We start from the raw sequence: 18215 nt of genomic DNA on the forward strand, positions 1-18215 counted from the left end.
ACCAAAAATTTAGTCCAAACAAATCAATTTCTTCTTAACATGGTCGGTCATATTGACCAAAAAGAAAAGGTCATCCCCAATCTTTAAGCCTATTCAATTACAAATATTTTCTTAATCAATGATTTTCCGACTTAATTGTATGTAATCTATTTGACATAATTTTATATAATTTCTCTTGAATTACTTTCAGAGATCTCGTGTACTTCAAACTTGAGACTAAGGGGTGAGCCTTTCAACTAAAGGTGAAATTGTGGAGTTAAAAAGACCGAAAACATATAATGCCTGAGTGGCCAATTTAAGGTCGAAGATTTGACATTAAAATGAGGGTCTAAGTCATGTACGTTAATAAGAAAAACTAATGTTGTGGTATAATACTAAAAAATCGAGAGACTAATAGTAGATTATGAACACTTACTCTCCTTAATGGATTGAACCGCATTTTAACTAAGACAAAACCGTCAAATTAGATTGGATAGATAATGAGATGTACACGAAGTGTTAATTTATTAACTTCACTTCACATGATGTTAAAAATATTTCTACTCTATGAAGAAGCCACCAGCCCAGCCGACAGACATTCTTCCTTGGCCTATATATGTTTTAAAAATATGTGACTTGATGTTTGAAATTTGAACTGGTAGCTAAGGATTCCTTTATTTTGCACTTTGCAGTTCTTGTCAATGTCAGAAAACAAGAACCTTATCCTTAAAGAGAGAGGGAGGGCATAGCAATTACTACCTCCGTCCCAATTTAATTGACACAATTTTGTTTTTCACACATATTAAGAAAAATGTATAAATAAAGGGGAAAGTGGAATTTAGAAAAAGTTGTTCCTAATGAGATAATGCAATACTACAATATTTGTAAGAGTTCTTATTCAAAATAGATACATGAAAAATAGATACGTGACATGATATATATTTTCATTTTTATTTTTTATATTCTACAATTTATATAACACCAAAAAAATTCCATTTATTTCAAAAATATGCATAAAAGTTTAAAAAAACAATGTATTTGATATAAAAATTTAGATGATAAAATATCATTTTTCATCTTTTAAAGTTCCTTATACAGACCTAAAAAAGTCTAAAGATTAAACAACATCACAATATTTAGTAAAATAACATATTTATTGCTATTTAGTATTTACAAATCGAACAAGAGGTTATTAAGAAAGATAAAGTTGTGGATATAGATTCATTCATTCAGTAGGAAAAAATGAGTTTGGCCTCTTTGAGGCGTGAAAGTTGACGTACGAATGCATGTCATATTGTTTTCCTTGGGTCTTCCCGTGGCAAGCTACAGTAATTATTAGTACGAAATCAACCCAATAATGGCTATATATATATGGGGATCGATTGTATTATTTATTGGAATTTAAGTTTGATTTCTTAGTTTCGCATTCATTTATGACGTTTTTGTTAAAAAAACTATATATAAAACATGTGACTTACATACCAATATCAGATTATGAAGAGTTTTATTAGAATTAGCAAATACCACATAATACAAATGTTACTTTAAAAATTGATTAAACTACATTTATTTTGTTTCATTTAGTCGATTTATATTTCACCATTTGTATCATGTACTATTTGCTCATTATAATTGAAAACTCTGGTGATCTTTGTTGTTTTATTCTCTTTTTTCTCTAATTTTTTATATTGTTGACATGATATCAATGATATGATTTGATCCTCTTTAAACTACTCGTTGTTTTCACTGTTAAATTCTCAAAAATTAAAAAATGTGTTTGTGTAAAGGCATACGGGTTAAACAATCTTGATTAACCCGTATAACTTCGTATTATCGCATTGTACCTCAACTTAACTTAGAACACAACACCTAACAACCAAACCTTATTGTTGTTGTCTTCTTAATGTGTGTTTGGTTTAGAGTTTTAAATCCACGAAAGGTGAAAAACCACATTCCAATTTAATGGTGGAATGAGAAGTTAGAAATTTCAGCTTCACTCTAGACGTACGTCTAACCTCTCCAAAAGCTACATCAAACAGAGGCTTAGGCTATGTTTAATATCATGGTGGGTATCTCAGAATTACGATGACCTACCGTGATTTTTTAAAAATTACACTTTATAGCTTCTGTAAAATCACGATGAATCACCGTGATTCTGACATAGCCAGATGATACCAAACACACACTTACTTTGATAACCAAGTATAATGTGTTTTTTAAAAGCCACATATTGAGTAGAAAAGATGTGCTACATACACTATGAAGCTCTCGCACTAAAACCCGACACCAAGCAGCCAAACCAAACCATATTGTTGTCGTCTTCTTACTTTGGTAATTAAGTAATAATGCTAAGATCCATGTATTGAGTAGAGAAGATGTGGTGCTTAATAAATGTCGGTCATGTCATTGATATTGGCGAGTCAGTAAACTAGGGCATTTTTGTTTTTTGTTTTTTTTTCCTTTTTAAACTGGGGTATTTTGATATTTTTTTGGCAACTAGGATATTAAAAAAAAAACTTGAGATTCACCACCAAATATTGATACATTAGTGAAGCCACCAAAGGGAAGATGGCCATCTTCAAGTAAGGTTTAGTCTTGATAGAGTCAAAGTTGTCTCATCTCATATATCAATGCTTAAAAGAGTGGCAATGTCATGGGACTAGGCCATCTAATAAACTAGTTTTTTAGATTAAACATTTCTCTTCTAAATACAATGTATAGAGTGTGTTTAAAGTAAATATTAGACATAATATCACAAGACAAAATAACATAACACAGAGCTGAACAACACAAGATAAATTTTTTTAACATTGAACAATATTTTGACTTATACGATATTTTGTAGACTTAAGACTATTTTGGTTTTGAAACACCTTGTATTTATGACAAAAAGTTGTGGTGTAGTTAGTGAAAGATAAGAATTTCAGTTTTTGTTTTGTCTCTTGTCTATCGGTTTGTCACACCTCTAAAATAGTTTTACAAGCAAACATTATACAATTGAAGTTGTCATGTCATATCTTTCATTTTTAATGGATCAAACACATCCTTAAAGTTTTTTTTTAATGAATTGTTAGATTAATATTTACTGCTTTGTTGATACTTTCAATTTCTTTTATCTTAACTCAAATTAGTTGAGTTGTCCAACTCTAGAGGAAGATGGATGGTACTCGATCAAACAGACAGCTCGTGCTTACATACTGATGCACGTACGCTGCAGTGTATGACACACTAATACTCGTTGCTGTTCAATTCAAAGATTGCCCTCATCAATCTCCCCCACCTTCACTTCTGACACGTATGCAATATAATGCAATCACAACATATTTGTGACCAAACCAAATGTTGTAGGCCCTCCTATTGATTGATGAACCTATTGTCTTCTAACTAACTCATTCATTTACTGATCAATTTATTAACAAATGATGGACCTAATTGAATCAAACATTTTATATACTAATGATCATTGTATCATTGAGATTGAGTCTTAATTAATTGTTATGGAGATAGGGGATACTACTGGATAGCATCTTTAGTATTGAATGGATGAGTATCCATATATTATATTATACTATACTATATACATGTGTGCCTGACATTGCCTGCCCAACAATTACTCGTTGTTCATAATAATTTAGTTGAGTAGTATCATTTAAGCCTCATGTGTTATGCTTAAGTTTAGTCAGATTAGGATAATTGGATTCTACTATTAATTAAAAACAGCAAGGTATGCTTATAACAAGAATTTACAGCTGTGTGAGGTGCATACTTTAAAGATGTCACCACCCCCAACAGACAAGTCAGCACCTTAAGTTGCGGGATGGAATTAAAAAATAAACTAGGTTCAAGAAAAGTAATGGTTGGAAGTAATATCAAACTAGTATATAAAAAGGGACGCAATGATTCCTTTGAGAAAAGGATGGAAAGGTTAATTGAACATGACACGAATTTTGGACATAGTCATCGAATAAACTAAACAAGTAAAATATTGTTTTTATTAGGTGGAAATGTAACTCATTTGTGATTCATGCTTACACATATATGTACATTTTAATCATTGAACTATTCAAACTTATTAGGTACCCACAAAAAAAAATCTCACATCATTCAAAAATTGAGGCTAAATGTAGTTTATGAACATTCAGATAGAAGGAGAATATAAGCCATGGTAACATTAAAATGGTAACAGTAAAATGTGTTCTAGTAGTAACATTAACTGTTAGAGTTTATTAAGGTGTCCTTAAATGATTGGTTGATGGGGATGCTAACAACAAAAACACAGGGCGTAACAAACATTAAAATGATTAAATATACAAAAACCTACCTAGTCCCAAAGGCAGAGACTTAAAAGTTATCCACACAAGAGGGCCAAATCTCTATCCAAGCATAGTAATTGCAAATTGAGAAGAAAATTTGCATTATATATACTTGTTAGCCACCAAATGAATAGTACCTCCTAAGATATTGAGTAGCACTGACTTTAGAGAACAACAATGTATAGTGTGGCTCAGTTGCAAAGACAGTTGGTTGAATACACTTCTTCCCTCTTTCAAGAGGTAACATTTACTTTCTAGTTTTTACTATTTTGCATCCATTTTCTTTCTATCTTTTCTTTCATTTGTGGTGATATCTTTGAAAAGGGATTCCTAGATGATCAATTTAACCAGCTTCAACTACTTCAAGATGAAAGCAACCCTGACTTTGTTGTTGAAGTGGTCACTCTCTTCTTTGAGGATGCAGAGAAGCTTCTTAATCAATTGGAAAAAGAAATGTAAGGACACATACTAATAAATTCACTCTTTCCTTTATTTTATGTATAGGGGCCAAAGTAATGTATAATTCTATATAGTTAATAAATCTAATTAATCCCAAGCAGAGGCCAGGAAAATAACATTGATTTTAAAAGGGTGGATGCTCTTGTTCACCAGCTGAAAGGCAGCAGCTCCAGGTAATATATTGAACTTTTGCAGTATAAATACCGACCTCGTTGACTTAATCACATCAATTGAGAAAGTTGATAGAGTACTAAAAGATTGATTCACCTTTCCTTGTTCTTGAAATAAGATAAGAAGAAATCATACTAGTTAGTTAAAGTCACTTATTAATTCCTTAAAACAAGATAAGAAAGTATTGTATGTGCTGTTTCTACAACTTGTATAATTTTGATAAGGTCGTTGAGTTATTGGAAAATACAGCATTGGCGCACAGAGAGTTCAGAGAGTCTGTATTGCCTTCAAAAACTACTGTGAGGAGAAAAACATAGAAGGGTAAAAGCTTTAAAATATCATGTCTAATTTTCTGTATGTTTTGATAACTCTTTGTCAATATAATGTTTATATTCTGATAAGAAAAAATATACATGTTTTTGGCATTCAGGTGCTTTAAAAGCTTGCAAGACATAAAGCAGGAGTATACCTTAGTGAAAACCAAGTTTGAGACACTCTTCAAGGTAAGGAGATGAAGATCCCTTCATATATGTATTAAATTAAATAACTATAAACTATTTATATCGTCTTTAAAGATGCTAAGTTTTTGCTTCTGTGATTGTAGATGGAGCAGCAACTTTTTGCTGCAGGGGGTTCGGCTCCTAGATAGTGAATGATAAGGGACAGAGAAGCATTAATCTTTTCCAATTTGCATACAAAGCAGCCACTTTTCTCATGTTTTGATTTTGCTCATGAATGTGTCCAGTCAAAAAATTCTCAATTGGTTTGAATTGAATTTATCATATTTAAGCCAGACAGTGATCCATCCATATCCATATATTGTACAAAAGAAAACTGAATAACCTCTGCTCCTTTGGTTAAAATGGAAGTTGGAATGTTTGATCTCTACCGGTTGTTCAAGAATACTAATCTCTTTATCTTTGCCAATGAAGATGGCACTACAAGTAATGTCTTTTATCTTATTATAGATCATCAGGGATGATTCTAGACAGAATTTGAAATAAAAATGAATTAATCTTATCATTTTGAGGGGTAAACTTTACAATTAATGCTACCAATTTTTTTCAATTTTTGTAATTTAATCAACACGGTGCAACTCCTTCTCTCCCTTGTAATATGACTCATTTTGTAGATTTATTGGTCCCTTAATATGCAATTATTTTCAAAAATTTACATGTGTTAATCATTTTTTTACAAAACTACCTCTATTGACTTTCATTTAGTCCATCTCAGTTCAAGAAAACACTTGAGTGAAAGGGTAGAGAAAAAATACCACTTGACCGGAGAAGATTTCCTCGAGTAGACAGAAAGAAGAAGCCAACACAAAGGAGACAATAATCGCAAAAAAATACACAAGGTATACATGAACAGAAGCATTCAAAACAATCATTCACAAAGAACACAAAGTGCAAGTGTACAAGAATTATTTCAAAGTCGGGTACATAGACCGTGGCCACCAAAATAAGACAAGAGCCACCGAGCCCTTGTTCAAAACAAATTACATCTAGACAATCTCCCATTCGCTAAACTCCTTGCAGCAATCAAGCTCGTTCAGCTTCAAACCACGCCAGGGTTGAAGTGTTGGATCTGGGCAATGGCATTATTAAAGGAGTCCATATGTACTTTGGAAACTTGGTCCACTAAATTGTCGCTCTCAACGTTTAAAGGAGCAAACTCTTCTCTTTCTTTTTTCACGGCCTCCAGGTCCTCCTCGGATAGGATTGACTTCTCCATAAATGAAGCTAACTCTTTTGTGGCCAGTCTCAGCTCTTCCTCTATAGCAGCCTTTTCGACTAACATAATCTTCAACCTTCTTTCTAGGGTAGTAATAGTGAGGGTCTTCTCCTCTAAACTCTCTTTGGCCTTTGTCAGGGCGTTCTGAAAGTCAGCGACGACCACCTTCAACTTTTCATTTTTGTCAGCGACAGAGGTTTTCAGGGCACATTTGGCAAGTTCCGGCTTATCACTGTCCTCCTCAAGTTCGGCCACCTTTACTCCAATCAACCTCTAAAAATTAACTTCGAATCTGATGTGTTTTGATTAAGAACGTCTTTTCTTTTTGTTTTAATTTTATTCGCAGGTTTATGTTTAATCTATGGGATCTTTAGTTTGATTAAATTTATATTTGATAAGTTTGGATTGTGTAAGTTGGTTACGTAATCGACCACTGTGTTTGAATATTAAAACTCAACATTTCTTTGTTTAAGTCCTGCATTTTACTAATCCTATATTATACCAAACCATAAGTTGTCCTTCTAACCATACAACTTCATTTAATTAATTTTTCCAAGGACATTACTGACATTGAAGTATCACATCAACAGATTAGTTTTCTTTCCATATTTGTACACCAAATTCTATAGGATGGTTGAAAGCCAAACTGCAAGCAATTCTCACTGATCAAAGCTATGACTTAATTATTGGTTCACACTGTTAAAGTGTAATTCAGTATAAGTAATTGGTTGCATATAGTTAGAGTAACAATCAATTTTGAGAAAGACTTTGCTATATAATGCAAACGTCTAAATTGTAGTAATCACTGTGAATGTGAATGTGTATGTGCGTGAAACACTGTTCCAGCACACACCATTTGGAGTTATAAAAAAATTGATTATTCCAAAACATATTCATTTGTTTTTACATATATATCTATCTGAGATACTAAAAATTCAGATAACTATTATTGAAATTGATAGCATGGCTAGCCTTGACACATCTTACCTACAAATAATCATAAAAAGAAAGGTTGATTAATGGATATTCTTCAAAGGTTTCAATTTATCTTTCCTTTCACACAACATAGCATAAGTAATTAATAGTTTAATTATATTGATTTAGTTTTAAACTAGTATATAAACCTATAAAAAAAACGTATTTTATTGGCAAAAAATTAAATAAAAGATTGTTTACCTGAAGGGTAATATGTACAGGTCTTTGTACATTAATAGACAAAAATTAACATCAGTCATATTGATTAGAAATTAACTTTTTGAATATGAATAAGTGAGATGTACCGAATTTTAATCATGATCATTGGATATTATAATATATTGTTTCTATCAATTGAAACAATGATATTTCTTCTAGTACTTGATATGTTTCATTGTATGGACTTCCTTGAAATGTTGATTAAAAATTATGATCTATACAAGTTTAAATAGGTATATAAAAAATTAAAACAACGTATGTTGTTTTTGGATTTTGAAAATATCACCAAAAATATAATTGGTTGATTCATGGGTTAAGTCACTGTCTTTAAGAGGTTTTGTGTTAATGACAAAATTGTGCACAATAAAAAATCGATCTTGAAATCTTAAGGTGAACAATGTGTATGAATTAAATTATTTTTAAAAATCATTGCAACAGAAAACGAAAATCATACCAATAAAAAAAAAAGAAATGATATTTTGACATCCACTTTTTGACAACTTTTGGACAACTTTCTCTTTCATATTCACATGATGTTGTTATCATCTCTATTCTTTTTTTTCTCTCAATTGTTTTTGACCAATAAGAAGTGAGAAAAACAAAATTGTCAACAAAGTTGTCATCAAATGAATGTTAAAATATCATTACTCTAAAAAAAACTGTGGAAAATGCAAATGACATGGCGCAGGGGAAATTCTAATATGGTCACATGACCAAATAAATAGTGTTTGGTCACACACATATGAAGAAGTATTTTTTAATAATAAAGAAGATTATTGATAAAAAAGATGATTGATTATTTTGAGGAGAATCTTTTTGTGTGTGTGTGTCCAAACATTATTGATTTGGTCTTGTGACCATGGAAGAATACCTCTGGCGCAGGGGTGGTTCGAAAACGAAAATGAAAAGTTTAGCGCGAATCTGAGTGAGAATGCCACGCTGGCGATCCGTGCCTTACTCTATTGACCAATCAGCGCAGAGGATAGGGTCCTATATAAAAAACATTCCACCGATTGAGCCCTCAAATCTATTCTCGCTTTCTCTCACTCTTCTCAAATCCGAATTTCTCCCAAATTCAAGTTTTAGGTTTTCGATTTCTTCTCCGATCAGAAAAATGAGTTCCACTGGCACAACTAAGGGCGGAAGGGGTAAGCCAAAGGCTGCCAAATCAGTTTCCAGATCTTCAAAGGCGGGACTTCAATTCCCCGTCGGAAGAATCGCCAGATTCCTTAAGGCCGGAAAATACGCTGAACGCGTTGGTGCTGGTGCTCCTGTCTACCTCTCTGCCGTCCTCGAGTATCTCGCTGCTGAGGTTTGTTTCCTTTCTTCAATTTCCCTTTCACTCTCTTTTTTGTATAATTTAGGGTTCTAGATCCAATTTGATTAAACTGTATTTTCATTTTGGTATTTAGGTTTTGGAATTGGCTGGGAACGCTGCAAGGGACAACAAGAAGAACCGTATTGTACCAAGGCACATTCAGCTTGCTGTTAGGAACGATGAAGAACTCAGCAAGCTTTTGGGGACTGTGACCATTGCTAATGGTGGTGTTTTACCTAATATTCATCAGACTTTGCTACCTAAGAAGGTTGGAAAGGGCAAAGGAGAAATTGGATCTGCTTCTCAAGAATTCTAGGGTTTCTTCGTTCCGTTCTGAGCAATTATAGCTTATCTTTCTTCATATGTAGCATAAATGATAAATTTCTATCTCATTACTCCGATAATGAAAAGCATAGTATTGAACAATGAATTCGTTTGTTTTAATCGAGTTATGTCACAACCTAAAATGATGCTGAAGAGTCTAATCTTAGCACTGAAGCTGAATTGGCTTATTACTAGTGCTTAGTAAATTGACCGGTGTGATAATTAATTACTTTTAGTTCATAAGGAAAAAAACTATGCTTGCTAGTTGGCGTTGAACTGAAGGTTTATTAAGGGGGCATATGAGAATGGCTATTCTATGTGAGAATGATGAGAATGAATTGCAACCATTAGATTAAAAGTAATGGATGAGATTAAAAAACAACTTAAGTGAGTCATGTGCCAATCATGTGACATTTTTCATTCACTCCTTTCACAACCGCGCGTTCCACTTCTCAATTCTGATGGTTCCCTTCCTCTTCTTCTTCCAACGCTGCTTCAATTATTTTTTCTCTCCATTATTTCTAATAAACACCATGATTTATTAATTTCTTCCAACACCATGATTTATTAATTTCTTCCTACACCATGATTTATTTTTTCTCTCAATTCTGATCTTCGTCGCCAATTTTAGTTTTTTCATATCTCTATCTCTTCTCTCTATGGGTTGAATTGAAATTGATTTCAAATGCATGTAAATGAAATTGATTAAAATCAGAGTAAAAAGAACAAATTTATTAATTTCCAGATTTATTAATTTCTTCTTTTTCAAAAACAACTTAATAATTGAGAAAACAAATTGCAGCAAACATTCAAAGATGACGTTCCATAGATTTGGTTTGGATTTCAACTTTGCATTTGTTCAGAGAAAAAATAAAAACAAAAAGCAAAATGACTGTGACATAATGGGAATAAATGGATTTCTGGGCTGTATTCGACATTGTTGAATGAATAGAAGGATGGAGGAAGAAGATGAGTAATTCTGAGGAAGAATTTGGGAAGTCTAGGGTGAGAGAACCAAGCGTGATGCGTGAATGAGTTTTGGAGATTAGATTAGATGTGGTGACTCACTTAATTTGGGATTTTAATCTTAGGCATTCTTTTTAATCCAATGGTTATTATTTATTCTTATCATTCTCACATAGAAAGTCATTCTCATGTGATATGTCCCCTATATTAATTGCAATCAAACTTCATTAAAAAGCAGTACTAGCACAATTAGATTAAAGGATTTGTGTTGGGGATTTCTCTATCTACAACTTAAAACTAACATAACTAAAGAAATTTTTTTTTTCCTGACCCTCTCACCAAAAAAATTGATATGTCTGCCCCTTGTTTAAAATTATTGATCCAAATGCCCTTGTTCTCTATTTGAATTGGCGAACATAACATTTTTTTCAACATTTTCTGACGAACATGCAGGCTTTTTGCAGGGTATCCTGTGTTCTGCCAATCAAATGGCGAGCATCCATTTTAAATTATTATTTTTGTGTTGTTTCTTTCTAATGGCGAACATGCCATTTAAATATATATATATATATATATATATATATATTTTGTGTGTTTTTTCTTTAAAATGGTTTCAAATGGCGAACATGCCTTAAAGTTTTTTTTGGGTTAAATAAGTATTTTGTAATAAGGAATTTTGATTTTAGTCCCTAAAAAATAAAATAGAATGTTTTTATCCTCATAATTTTTTTTCCGTTTTTGTCCTTAATGACCAATTTATGTTCAAATGAATGTCAACATTGTAATATTTTTATGATCAAGATGTATCCATATCACGTATTTTTTATTATGTTCAACCTTTATATATTCATATTATGTTTAAAAAATGTCAAAAAGATATCAAAATTATATCCATTAGGGACCAAAACTAAAAAAAAAACAAAAAGGTATAACCGAAAAAAAAATGAAAAAAAAAATAATGAACATGCTCGCCATTTCTAGTGGCAAACATATAAAAAATTGAAAAAAAATATTATTCATGTTCGCCATTTTAAGTGGCAAACATCTAAAAATTGAAAAAAAAATAATTAAATAAGCATGTTCGCCAAATCACAGTTAGAACATGCCAAAAATTTGAAAAGGTATGTTCGCCAAATCAATTAAAGAACAAGGGCAATTATATCATTAATTTTGAACAGAAGGCAGATATATCATTTTTTTTTTGTAAGAGGGGCAGGAAAAAAAAATCTCCATAACTAAACAAGTTACCCAGGTATTTGGCAATGATAACATAAGAGACACATTGTAGGAAAAAGAGAAATTATATTTGTACAACCACTTTGTTATAACTATGAGATAACTTTCTCTCTCATACTCACATTATATTCTTATTCTCTCTCTTCTTTTTTCTCTCTTCATTGTTTTTAACCAATGAACTCTTCATTGTTTTTAACCAATGAAAAGAGAGAAAAAAGAAGTTGCCACAAAAATTATATTAAATAGTTGTTCATATATCACTGCTCTAGAAAAAATATGGTCTGCTTAGCCTATATCTGAATCAACCAATCCAATATCTTTTGCATATTGTTTGTGGCCGAAGACGAAGAGAAATGAACATCCGCAGTTTTAATTCTGTTACATATCAATATCATGCCTTTGGCTTGGCAACATTGAAGAGTAAAGATGAATAAAAAACCCATACGATTGGAAAATCCCCTAATTTGGTGAAGAGAGCATCCAAAATAAATTTTAGAGTAAATTATACTTCCCTTCCCTCAAAGCTTGAATTACACTCCCCTCTCCCCTTATGTTAAAGGGTTAATTATGTTTGGGTAAACAGTGCTTTTAGCCCCTGTAATATAGGGCACTTTTGGGTTTAGCCCCTGTAAAATTTTTTTTTTAGATTCCACCCTCATAAAATTTTTTTGTTTTGGTTTTGGCCCCTGACCCCATGAGTCAGCAGAATCTTTGACGTGGCACGCTGACTGTATAATTATTTTTATTTTTTATTTTTTTATTGGGGATACACGTGGCATTTTTGTTTTTTTTTTTAAAAAATTAAAAAAAATATTAAAAAATTCTGGAAAAATGAAAAATTAATAAAAAAAATTTAAAAAAATAAAAAAATTCTGGAAAAATTAAAAATTAATAAAAAAAATTTAAAAAAATATTTAAAAATTCTGGAAAATTGAAAAATTAATAAAAAAAATTTAAAAAAATAAAAAAATTCTGGAAAAATTAAAAATTAATAAAAAAAATTTAAAAAAAAATTTAAAAAATTAAAAAATTCTGGAAAAATGAAAAATCAATAAAAAATTGAAAAAAATATAAAAAAATTCTGGAAAATTGAAAAATTAATAAAAATGAAAAAAAATGAAAAAAAACGGAAAAAGTTAAAAAAATCTGGAAAAATTAATAAAAATAAAAAAATCCAATAAAATGAAAAATAATGAAAAAATTCTGGAAAATAAAAAAAATTCTGGAAAATATTTAAAAAAAATTCGAAATTTTCAAAAAAAAATTAAAAAGATTAATCATTCGTATTTTTCGATATTTTGATTAGTATATATGTCGAGCTTAGGTTTTTTCAGTGTATTTTTTCCCTTATTCTCGGTTTATAAATACACAAAAGTTCCCGGTTTATAAATAAACAAAAATTCCCAGAAAAAATACTAATGAAAATTTCGAAAGATACATAAAAAACCTAACCTCGGTTTATAAATACACATATTTTTTTCCCTTATTCTCGGTTTATAAACACACAAAAATTCCAGGAAATTTTTTGAGAAATACTAATGAAAATTTCAAAAATTTCAAAAAATAATTTTCATTAAAATTTCATTTTTCCAGAATTTCAATTTTTTTAGAAAATTTCATTTTATTAGATTATTTTATTTTTATTAATTTTTCAGGATTTTTTAAATTTTTTCATATTTTTTTTATTTTTATTAATTTTTCCAGATTTTTTTAATTTTTTCCGTTTTTTTTCAATTTTTTTCATTTTTATTAATTTTTCAATTTTCTAGAATTTTTTAATATTTTTTCCAATTTTTTATTAATTTTTCATTTTTATAGATTTTTTATTAATTTTTTCGATTTTCCAGAATTTTTTAATATTTTTTATTAATTTTTCAATTTACCAGAATTTTTTAATTTTTTCTTCAATTTTTTATTAATTTTTCATTTTTCCAGATTTTTTATTAATTTTTTGATTTTCCAGAATTTTTTAATATTTTTTTCAATTTTTTTATTGATTTTTAATTTTTCCAGAATTTTTTTATTAATTTTTCAATTTTCCAGAATTTTTTAATATTTTTTTAAATTTTTTTTAAAAAAAAAACAAAAATGCCACGTGTATCCCCAATAAAAAAATAAAAAATAAAAATAATTATACAGTCAGCGTGCCACGTCAGCAGAATCTGCTGACGTGGCGTGCCACGTCAAAGATTCTGCTGACTCATGGGGGTCAGGGGCCAAAACCAAAACAAAAAAATTTTATGAGGGTGGAATCTAAAAAAAAAAATTTACAGGGGCTAAACCCAAAAGTGCCCTATATTACAGGGGCTAAAAGCACTGTTTACCCATTATGTTTCTAGTCCCTATAAAATAGCGACCTTGTAAGTTTAGTCCCTACTTAATTTTAATAGCATTTTTAGTCCCTATAAAAAAAATTTACTTATAATTTTAGTCCCTGCTAAAACAAAGTTTGATTAATTATCCTTAAACTCTTAAATTTTTGAACGATTTTTTTGAGACAAGATTAGAACACTATGAAAGGTTCGTTTACTAAAATTTAGAATTTTCTGACATGAAATGAATTAAATATGAATTTTTTAAAACGACAAAAGTTAAAGATAAAAAGTAATAAAATCTGGATGTAGAAATCAAATTTTGCGATAATTTTTTGCGGACGAACTTTTAGTAATGTTCTAAACATGTCTGCAAAAAATTGTTCAAAAATTTAAGAATTTAAGCATAAATTAAACAAATTTGAATTGAGTAGGGACTAATACTCAGTGCAGAAAAACAAAATTAGGGACTAAAAATGCTATTAAAATTAAGTAGGGACTAAACTTACAAGGTCGCTATTTTATAGGGACTAGAAACATAATTAACCCTATGTTAAAATATACACTTCCCTCCCTTCTTATTCAAAACATATTAGAAAATATTTCACTCGCATCCCTTAAGAGAAGCTTGAATTACATTCCCTTCCCCTCTTATGTTAAAATCTACGCTTTACTCCCTCAATATTTTTTTTATTTCTAATAATCTAGAAAAAAAATAGTCTAACGCGCTTTGAAGAAAAATAGTATTACAGGTTCATTTTAATATAATCAAAATTTGAATACATATTTTTCACTATTTTTTATTCACAATTTCATTAGCATGTAGTTTAAAATCCTATTATAAAATATGAAACAACCCAAAATAAAATTAAAATATGTGAAAAATAACTAAAATCAATTAAGTAATGCTTATTTAAATGTGAATCTTATACTCCAAATTATAAAATTAATCTAAAAATATTTAAATTTAATTATAATTGACATATATAAATTATAAAAAAAACGAATTTATGTTTTTTAAATCGTGATTCAAAATTAGTATATATTATAAAAATGTTTATTTATGTTAAAATAGATTAAAGTGTGGTGTATATTTAATTATTAAGGGAGAGTGTTGAAATTCAAGCATCTCAAAAGGGAGGGGAGTATCAACTTTACTTTTCAAGGGAGGGGAGTGTATATTTTAACATAAGAGAGGAGGGGAGTGTAATTCAAGTATCTTTGAGGGAGGGGAGTGTAATTTACTCTAAATTTTATGTTTTCAGATAACTTCCGGGTTTTTATTGTAGAGTAAATTGTCGTTTAGCGAGAGAAAAGAGATTTGACATGGCTACTTGTTCACTAGTGATAAATGAATGTATTTAGCCATGAAGAAAGTACTTTACAACAAAGCATTTACAAGATCCTTTGCCCTTTGCTCTTTTACAAGTTTGAATCCTCTTGTTGATAAAAATAAAAGGGAAGATGAAGTCACCAAGTGATGGACCAACAAAAAAGGGCATTCAACAACGAAGCAAGATACCATTTATCATTTGAGATAGCTATACTATTTTATTATGTTTGTTTGTCATTCAACATGGCTAGAAATCCTTATCTCCCACCTAGCTATGATTCCATAAGAACTACCATGAACACTCTTACTAACGAGCGTGGATCCATGCCTACACAGGTGAAAGAGATGATATGAAACCTAATGTGATTAAAAACTGTGAACTTTCATTTCTCTTTGGCCACTTACCATAAATGGAAGATATTGGCTTAGTTGATTCAAGTAAGATGGAGTGTGGGTTAAGTAGAAAATATTTTTCGTATAATGTCTCTGTATCAACGTCAAGTACCTAGGTAACTTGTTTAGCTATGTTAGCTTTGAATTGTAGATAGAGAAAGTCATAAACAAATCATTTAAACTAATCATACTAAACTTTGCTTTTTGATTAAATTTGTTAGCAATAAGTTCAGTTATTCAGTTCAACGCCAAATAGCTTACTTTTTTTCTTCATTTCTGTTTTGCAACATCAAATGTATTTCTTTGAGACTTTTGAATGCAAGTGGAAGAAAATATAAAATTGAAGTTTTCTTAACATGTATACTTATTAACTTTTTTTTTTTGTCAAGTACTTATTAACTATTTAACTAGTCAATTTTAAAAGCACTGATAATTAATGAATAAATCATCAATTGGATCCTTAAACTTTCATCTTGCCTCCATTTTGATACACGAACTACAAAAATATACTAAATATCTCCTAACTATTATTGTTTTATCAAAAAAGTCCCTAAGCAAACATTCACTCTTGTTTTTAAGAGATTTGAGGGACTAATTTTTTCTCTGAGAATAATATGAGGGACTAACTTGATTGGTCGTATTTTTTTGTTACAATACTAACTTGATTGTTTAAAAACTATTTAATATATTTTTATAATTCAAGACCAACTCAGATCAAATGTGATATTTTAGAGAACAAATTATTTTTTTACTCAATTATTAATTACCCAAGTGTGTATAATACAATCAAGCAATTAAACTTAATGGTTAATAAGCTCAAATAATGATGAATTGTTGAGTAAAACCTAAGTTCAATTCTTTGATCAAACTTTTTTTTTTTATTGGACTTTACTAGTGTCTTAGGTGAAATCCGAATCAAAGTCATTTCCCACCAGATGGTTAACAAAAATAAAATGTGCCTTACACGGTAGAGTAATCCTCGCTTCAAAGTCCAATACATGTGTTAAGCAAACCAAGGGTTTAGAGATGGGTAATAGGCTAAGTACTATTGTTGATTATTGTTACTCAATATATCCCTGTTTAACCCAATTCGATTTAAGGTGATTTAAGAATAAGATATCTCTGTTTTCTGCAAGAAGAATGATATGACTACAGCTTTGGCGCTAAGATTACATCATCAAAATTTAGTTTATGACATGACTCACTTGATTGAAACAAACGAATTCATTATTCAATATTGTTCTTTTCATGAATGGAGCATATGGAAATTAAACATTATGTTACAACTCGTCATAAAAAAACTAAGATTGCACAGAAACCCTAAAATTCTTGAGAGGCAGATCCAATTTCTCCTTTGCCCTTTCCAACCTTCTTTGGGAGCAAAGTCTGATGAATATTAGGCAGAACACCACCATTAGCAATGGTCACAGTTCCCAAAAGCTTGCTGAGTTCTTCATCGTTCCTGACAGCAAGCTGAATGTGCCTTGGTACAATACGGTTCTTCTTGTTGTCCCTTGCAGCGTTCCCAGCCAATTCCAAAACCTAAATACCAAAATGAAAATACAGTTTAATCAAATTGGATCTAGAACCCTAAATTATACAAAAAAGAGAGTGAAAGGGAAATTGAAGAAAAGAAACGAACCTCAGCAGCGAGATACTCAAGGACCGCAGAGAGGTATACCGGAGCTCCGGCACCAACACGTTCGGCGTATTTGCCGGCCTTGAGGAATCTTGCGATTCTTCCGACGGGGAATTGAAGTCCGGCCTTTGAAGATCTGGAAACTGATTTGGAAGCCTTCGGTTTCCCCCTTCCTCCCTTGGTGGTAACAGCAGAATCCATTTTTCTGATCGGATTCGGAAAAATTGGAAATTTTGAGATTGAAAACTATCGGAGAGAGAACTGAGATGACGAGCACTGATGTTTAAGTTCCGGTGGAATGTTTATATAGGACCCCAACCTCTGCGTTTATTGGTTGAGAGGGTTGCCAGCGTGTCATTACCTTTCTTGCTAACGTTCGCGGGAAACTACCATTCCTTTCGTTTTCCGAACTTTTGAACTACCCCGCGCCATCTTATTTTCACTTCTGCCTTTTTTTATTTATTTATTTTTTCAAACCATTTTTCAAAGATAAAAACACTATTATGTTGTTTACGTTTTTTTGATTTCATGTCAAACTTTATTTATTTAAGAAAAATATTAGAATCCATTCCAAGTTTATTATAAACTATAAAGTATGGATTAGATTTATCAACTAAACAAGTGAAAAAATAAAATTTATATTGTTTTAGTGAATAGTCTAACACTAGACGTAGATGTGTTTTTCATCATTGTATCAATATGTTTTATTATATCTCGTTTGATTAAATAGTGATGTATTGATTTCATTGTGAAAATTAATTTATGCATGATGCAAGACTAGTTTCACTTATGAACATGTGATTGACCTTGATATTTTAATAATAGTTATACATAGGGCCGGTTT

At 30.5% G+C, this 18215-nt stretch overlaps 3 protein-coding genes across 3 annotated transcripts; 2 read left to right on the forward strand and 1 right to left on the reverse strand.

Moving 5' to 3' along the window:
- The first annotated feature begins 4434 nt into the window (after nucleotides 1-4434).
- On the forward strand, nucleotides 4435-5945 carry LOC146911455 (histidine-containing phosphotransfer protein 1-like). The gene is made up of 6 exons (XM_085725106.1): nucleotides 4435-4532; nucleotides 4617-4747; nucleotides 4853-4924; nucleotides 5172-5243; nucleotides 5353-5425; nucleotides 5527-5945. The coding sequence occupies exons 1-6, from the start codon at nucleotides 4470-4472 to the stop codon at nucleotides 5569-5571; spliced, it is 456 nt and encodes a 151-aa protein (XP_085581232.1). The 5' UTR covers nucleotides 4435-4469; the 3' UTR covers nucleotides 5572-5945.
- Nucleotides 5946-8867: 2922 nt separating this feature from the next.
- On the forward strand, nucleotides 8868-9612 carry LOC146911456 (histone H2AX). The gene is made up of 2 exons (XM_085725645.1): nucleotides 8868-9162; nucleotides 9263-9612. Exons 1-2 carry the CDS (start codon nucleotides 8965-8967, stop codon nucleotides 9482-9484), a joined length of 420 nt encoding a protein of 139 aa, XP_085581771.1. The 5' UTR covers nucleotides 8868-8964; the 3' UTR covers nucleotides 9485-9612.
- Nucleotides 9613-16941: 7329 nt separating this feature from the next.
- LOC146911457 (histone H2AX-like) lies at nucleotides 16942-17650 on the reverse strand. The gene is made up of 2 exons (XM_085725960.1): nucleotides 17375-17650; nucleotides 16942-17274 (listed from the first exon to the last, which is right to left on the reverse strand). Exons 1-2 carry the CDS (start codon nucleotides 17570-17572, stop codon nucleotides 17053-17055), a joined length of 420 nt encoding a protein of 139 aa, XP_085582086.1. The 5' UTR covers nucleotides 17573-17650; the 3' UTR covers nucleotides 16942-17052.
- Nucleotides 17651-18215: the final 565 nt, after the last annotated feature.

The sequence above is a fragment of the Medicago sativa genome, chromosome 7 (assembly GCF_051527215.1).
Source record: "Medicago sativa cultivar Bolivia chromosome 7, Bolivia_mono, whole genome shotgun sequence".
Lineage (NCBI taxonomy): Eukaryota > Viridiplantae > Streptophyta > Magnoliopsida > Fabales > Fabaceae > Medicago > Medicago sativa.

Excerpts from the sequence above, each read along its gene's own strand:
- LOC146911457 (XM_085725960.1), bottom strand. The coding sequence starts at position 17,572 with ATGGATTCTGCTGTTACCACCAAGGGAGGAAGGGGGAAACCGAAGGCT. Across the intron at positions 17,275-17,374 it reads TTGAGTATCTCGCTGCTGAG|GTTTTGGAATTGGCTGGGAA; the intron begins GTTCGTTTCTTT and ends TTTGGTATTTAG.
- LOC146911455 (XM_085725106.1), top strand. The coding sequence starts at position 4,470 with ATGTATAGTGTGGCTCAGTTGCAAAGACAGTTGGTTGAATACACTTCT. Across the intron at positions 4,533-4,616 it reads CTTCTTCCCTCTTTCAAGAG|GGATTCCTAGATGATCAATT; the intron begins GTAACATTTACT and ends ATCTTTGAAAAG. Across the intron at positions 4,925-5,171 it reads CTGAAAGGCAGCAGCTCCAG|CATTGGCGCACAGAGAGTTC; the intron begins GTAATATATTGA and ends TGGAAAATACAG.
- LOC146911456 (XM_085725645.1), top strand. The coding sequence starts at position 8,965 with ATGAGTTCCACTGGCACAACTAAGGGCGGAAGGGGTAAGCCAAAGGCT. Across the intron at positions 9,163-9,262 it reads TCGAGTATCTCGCTGCTGAG|GTTTTGGAATTGGCTGGGAA; the intron begins GTTTGTTTCCTT and ends TTTGGTATTTAG.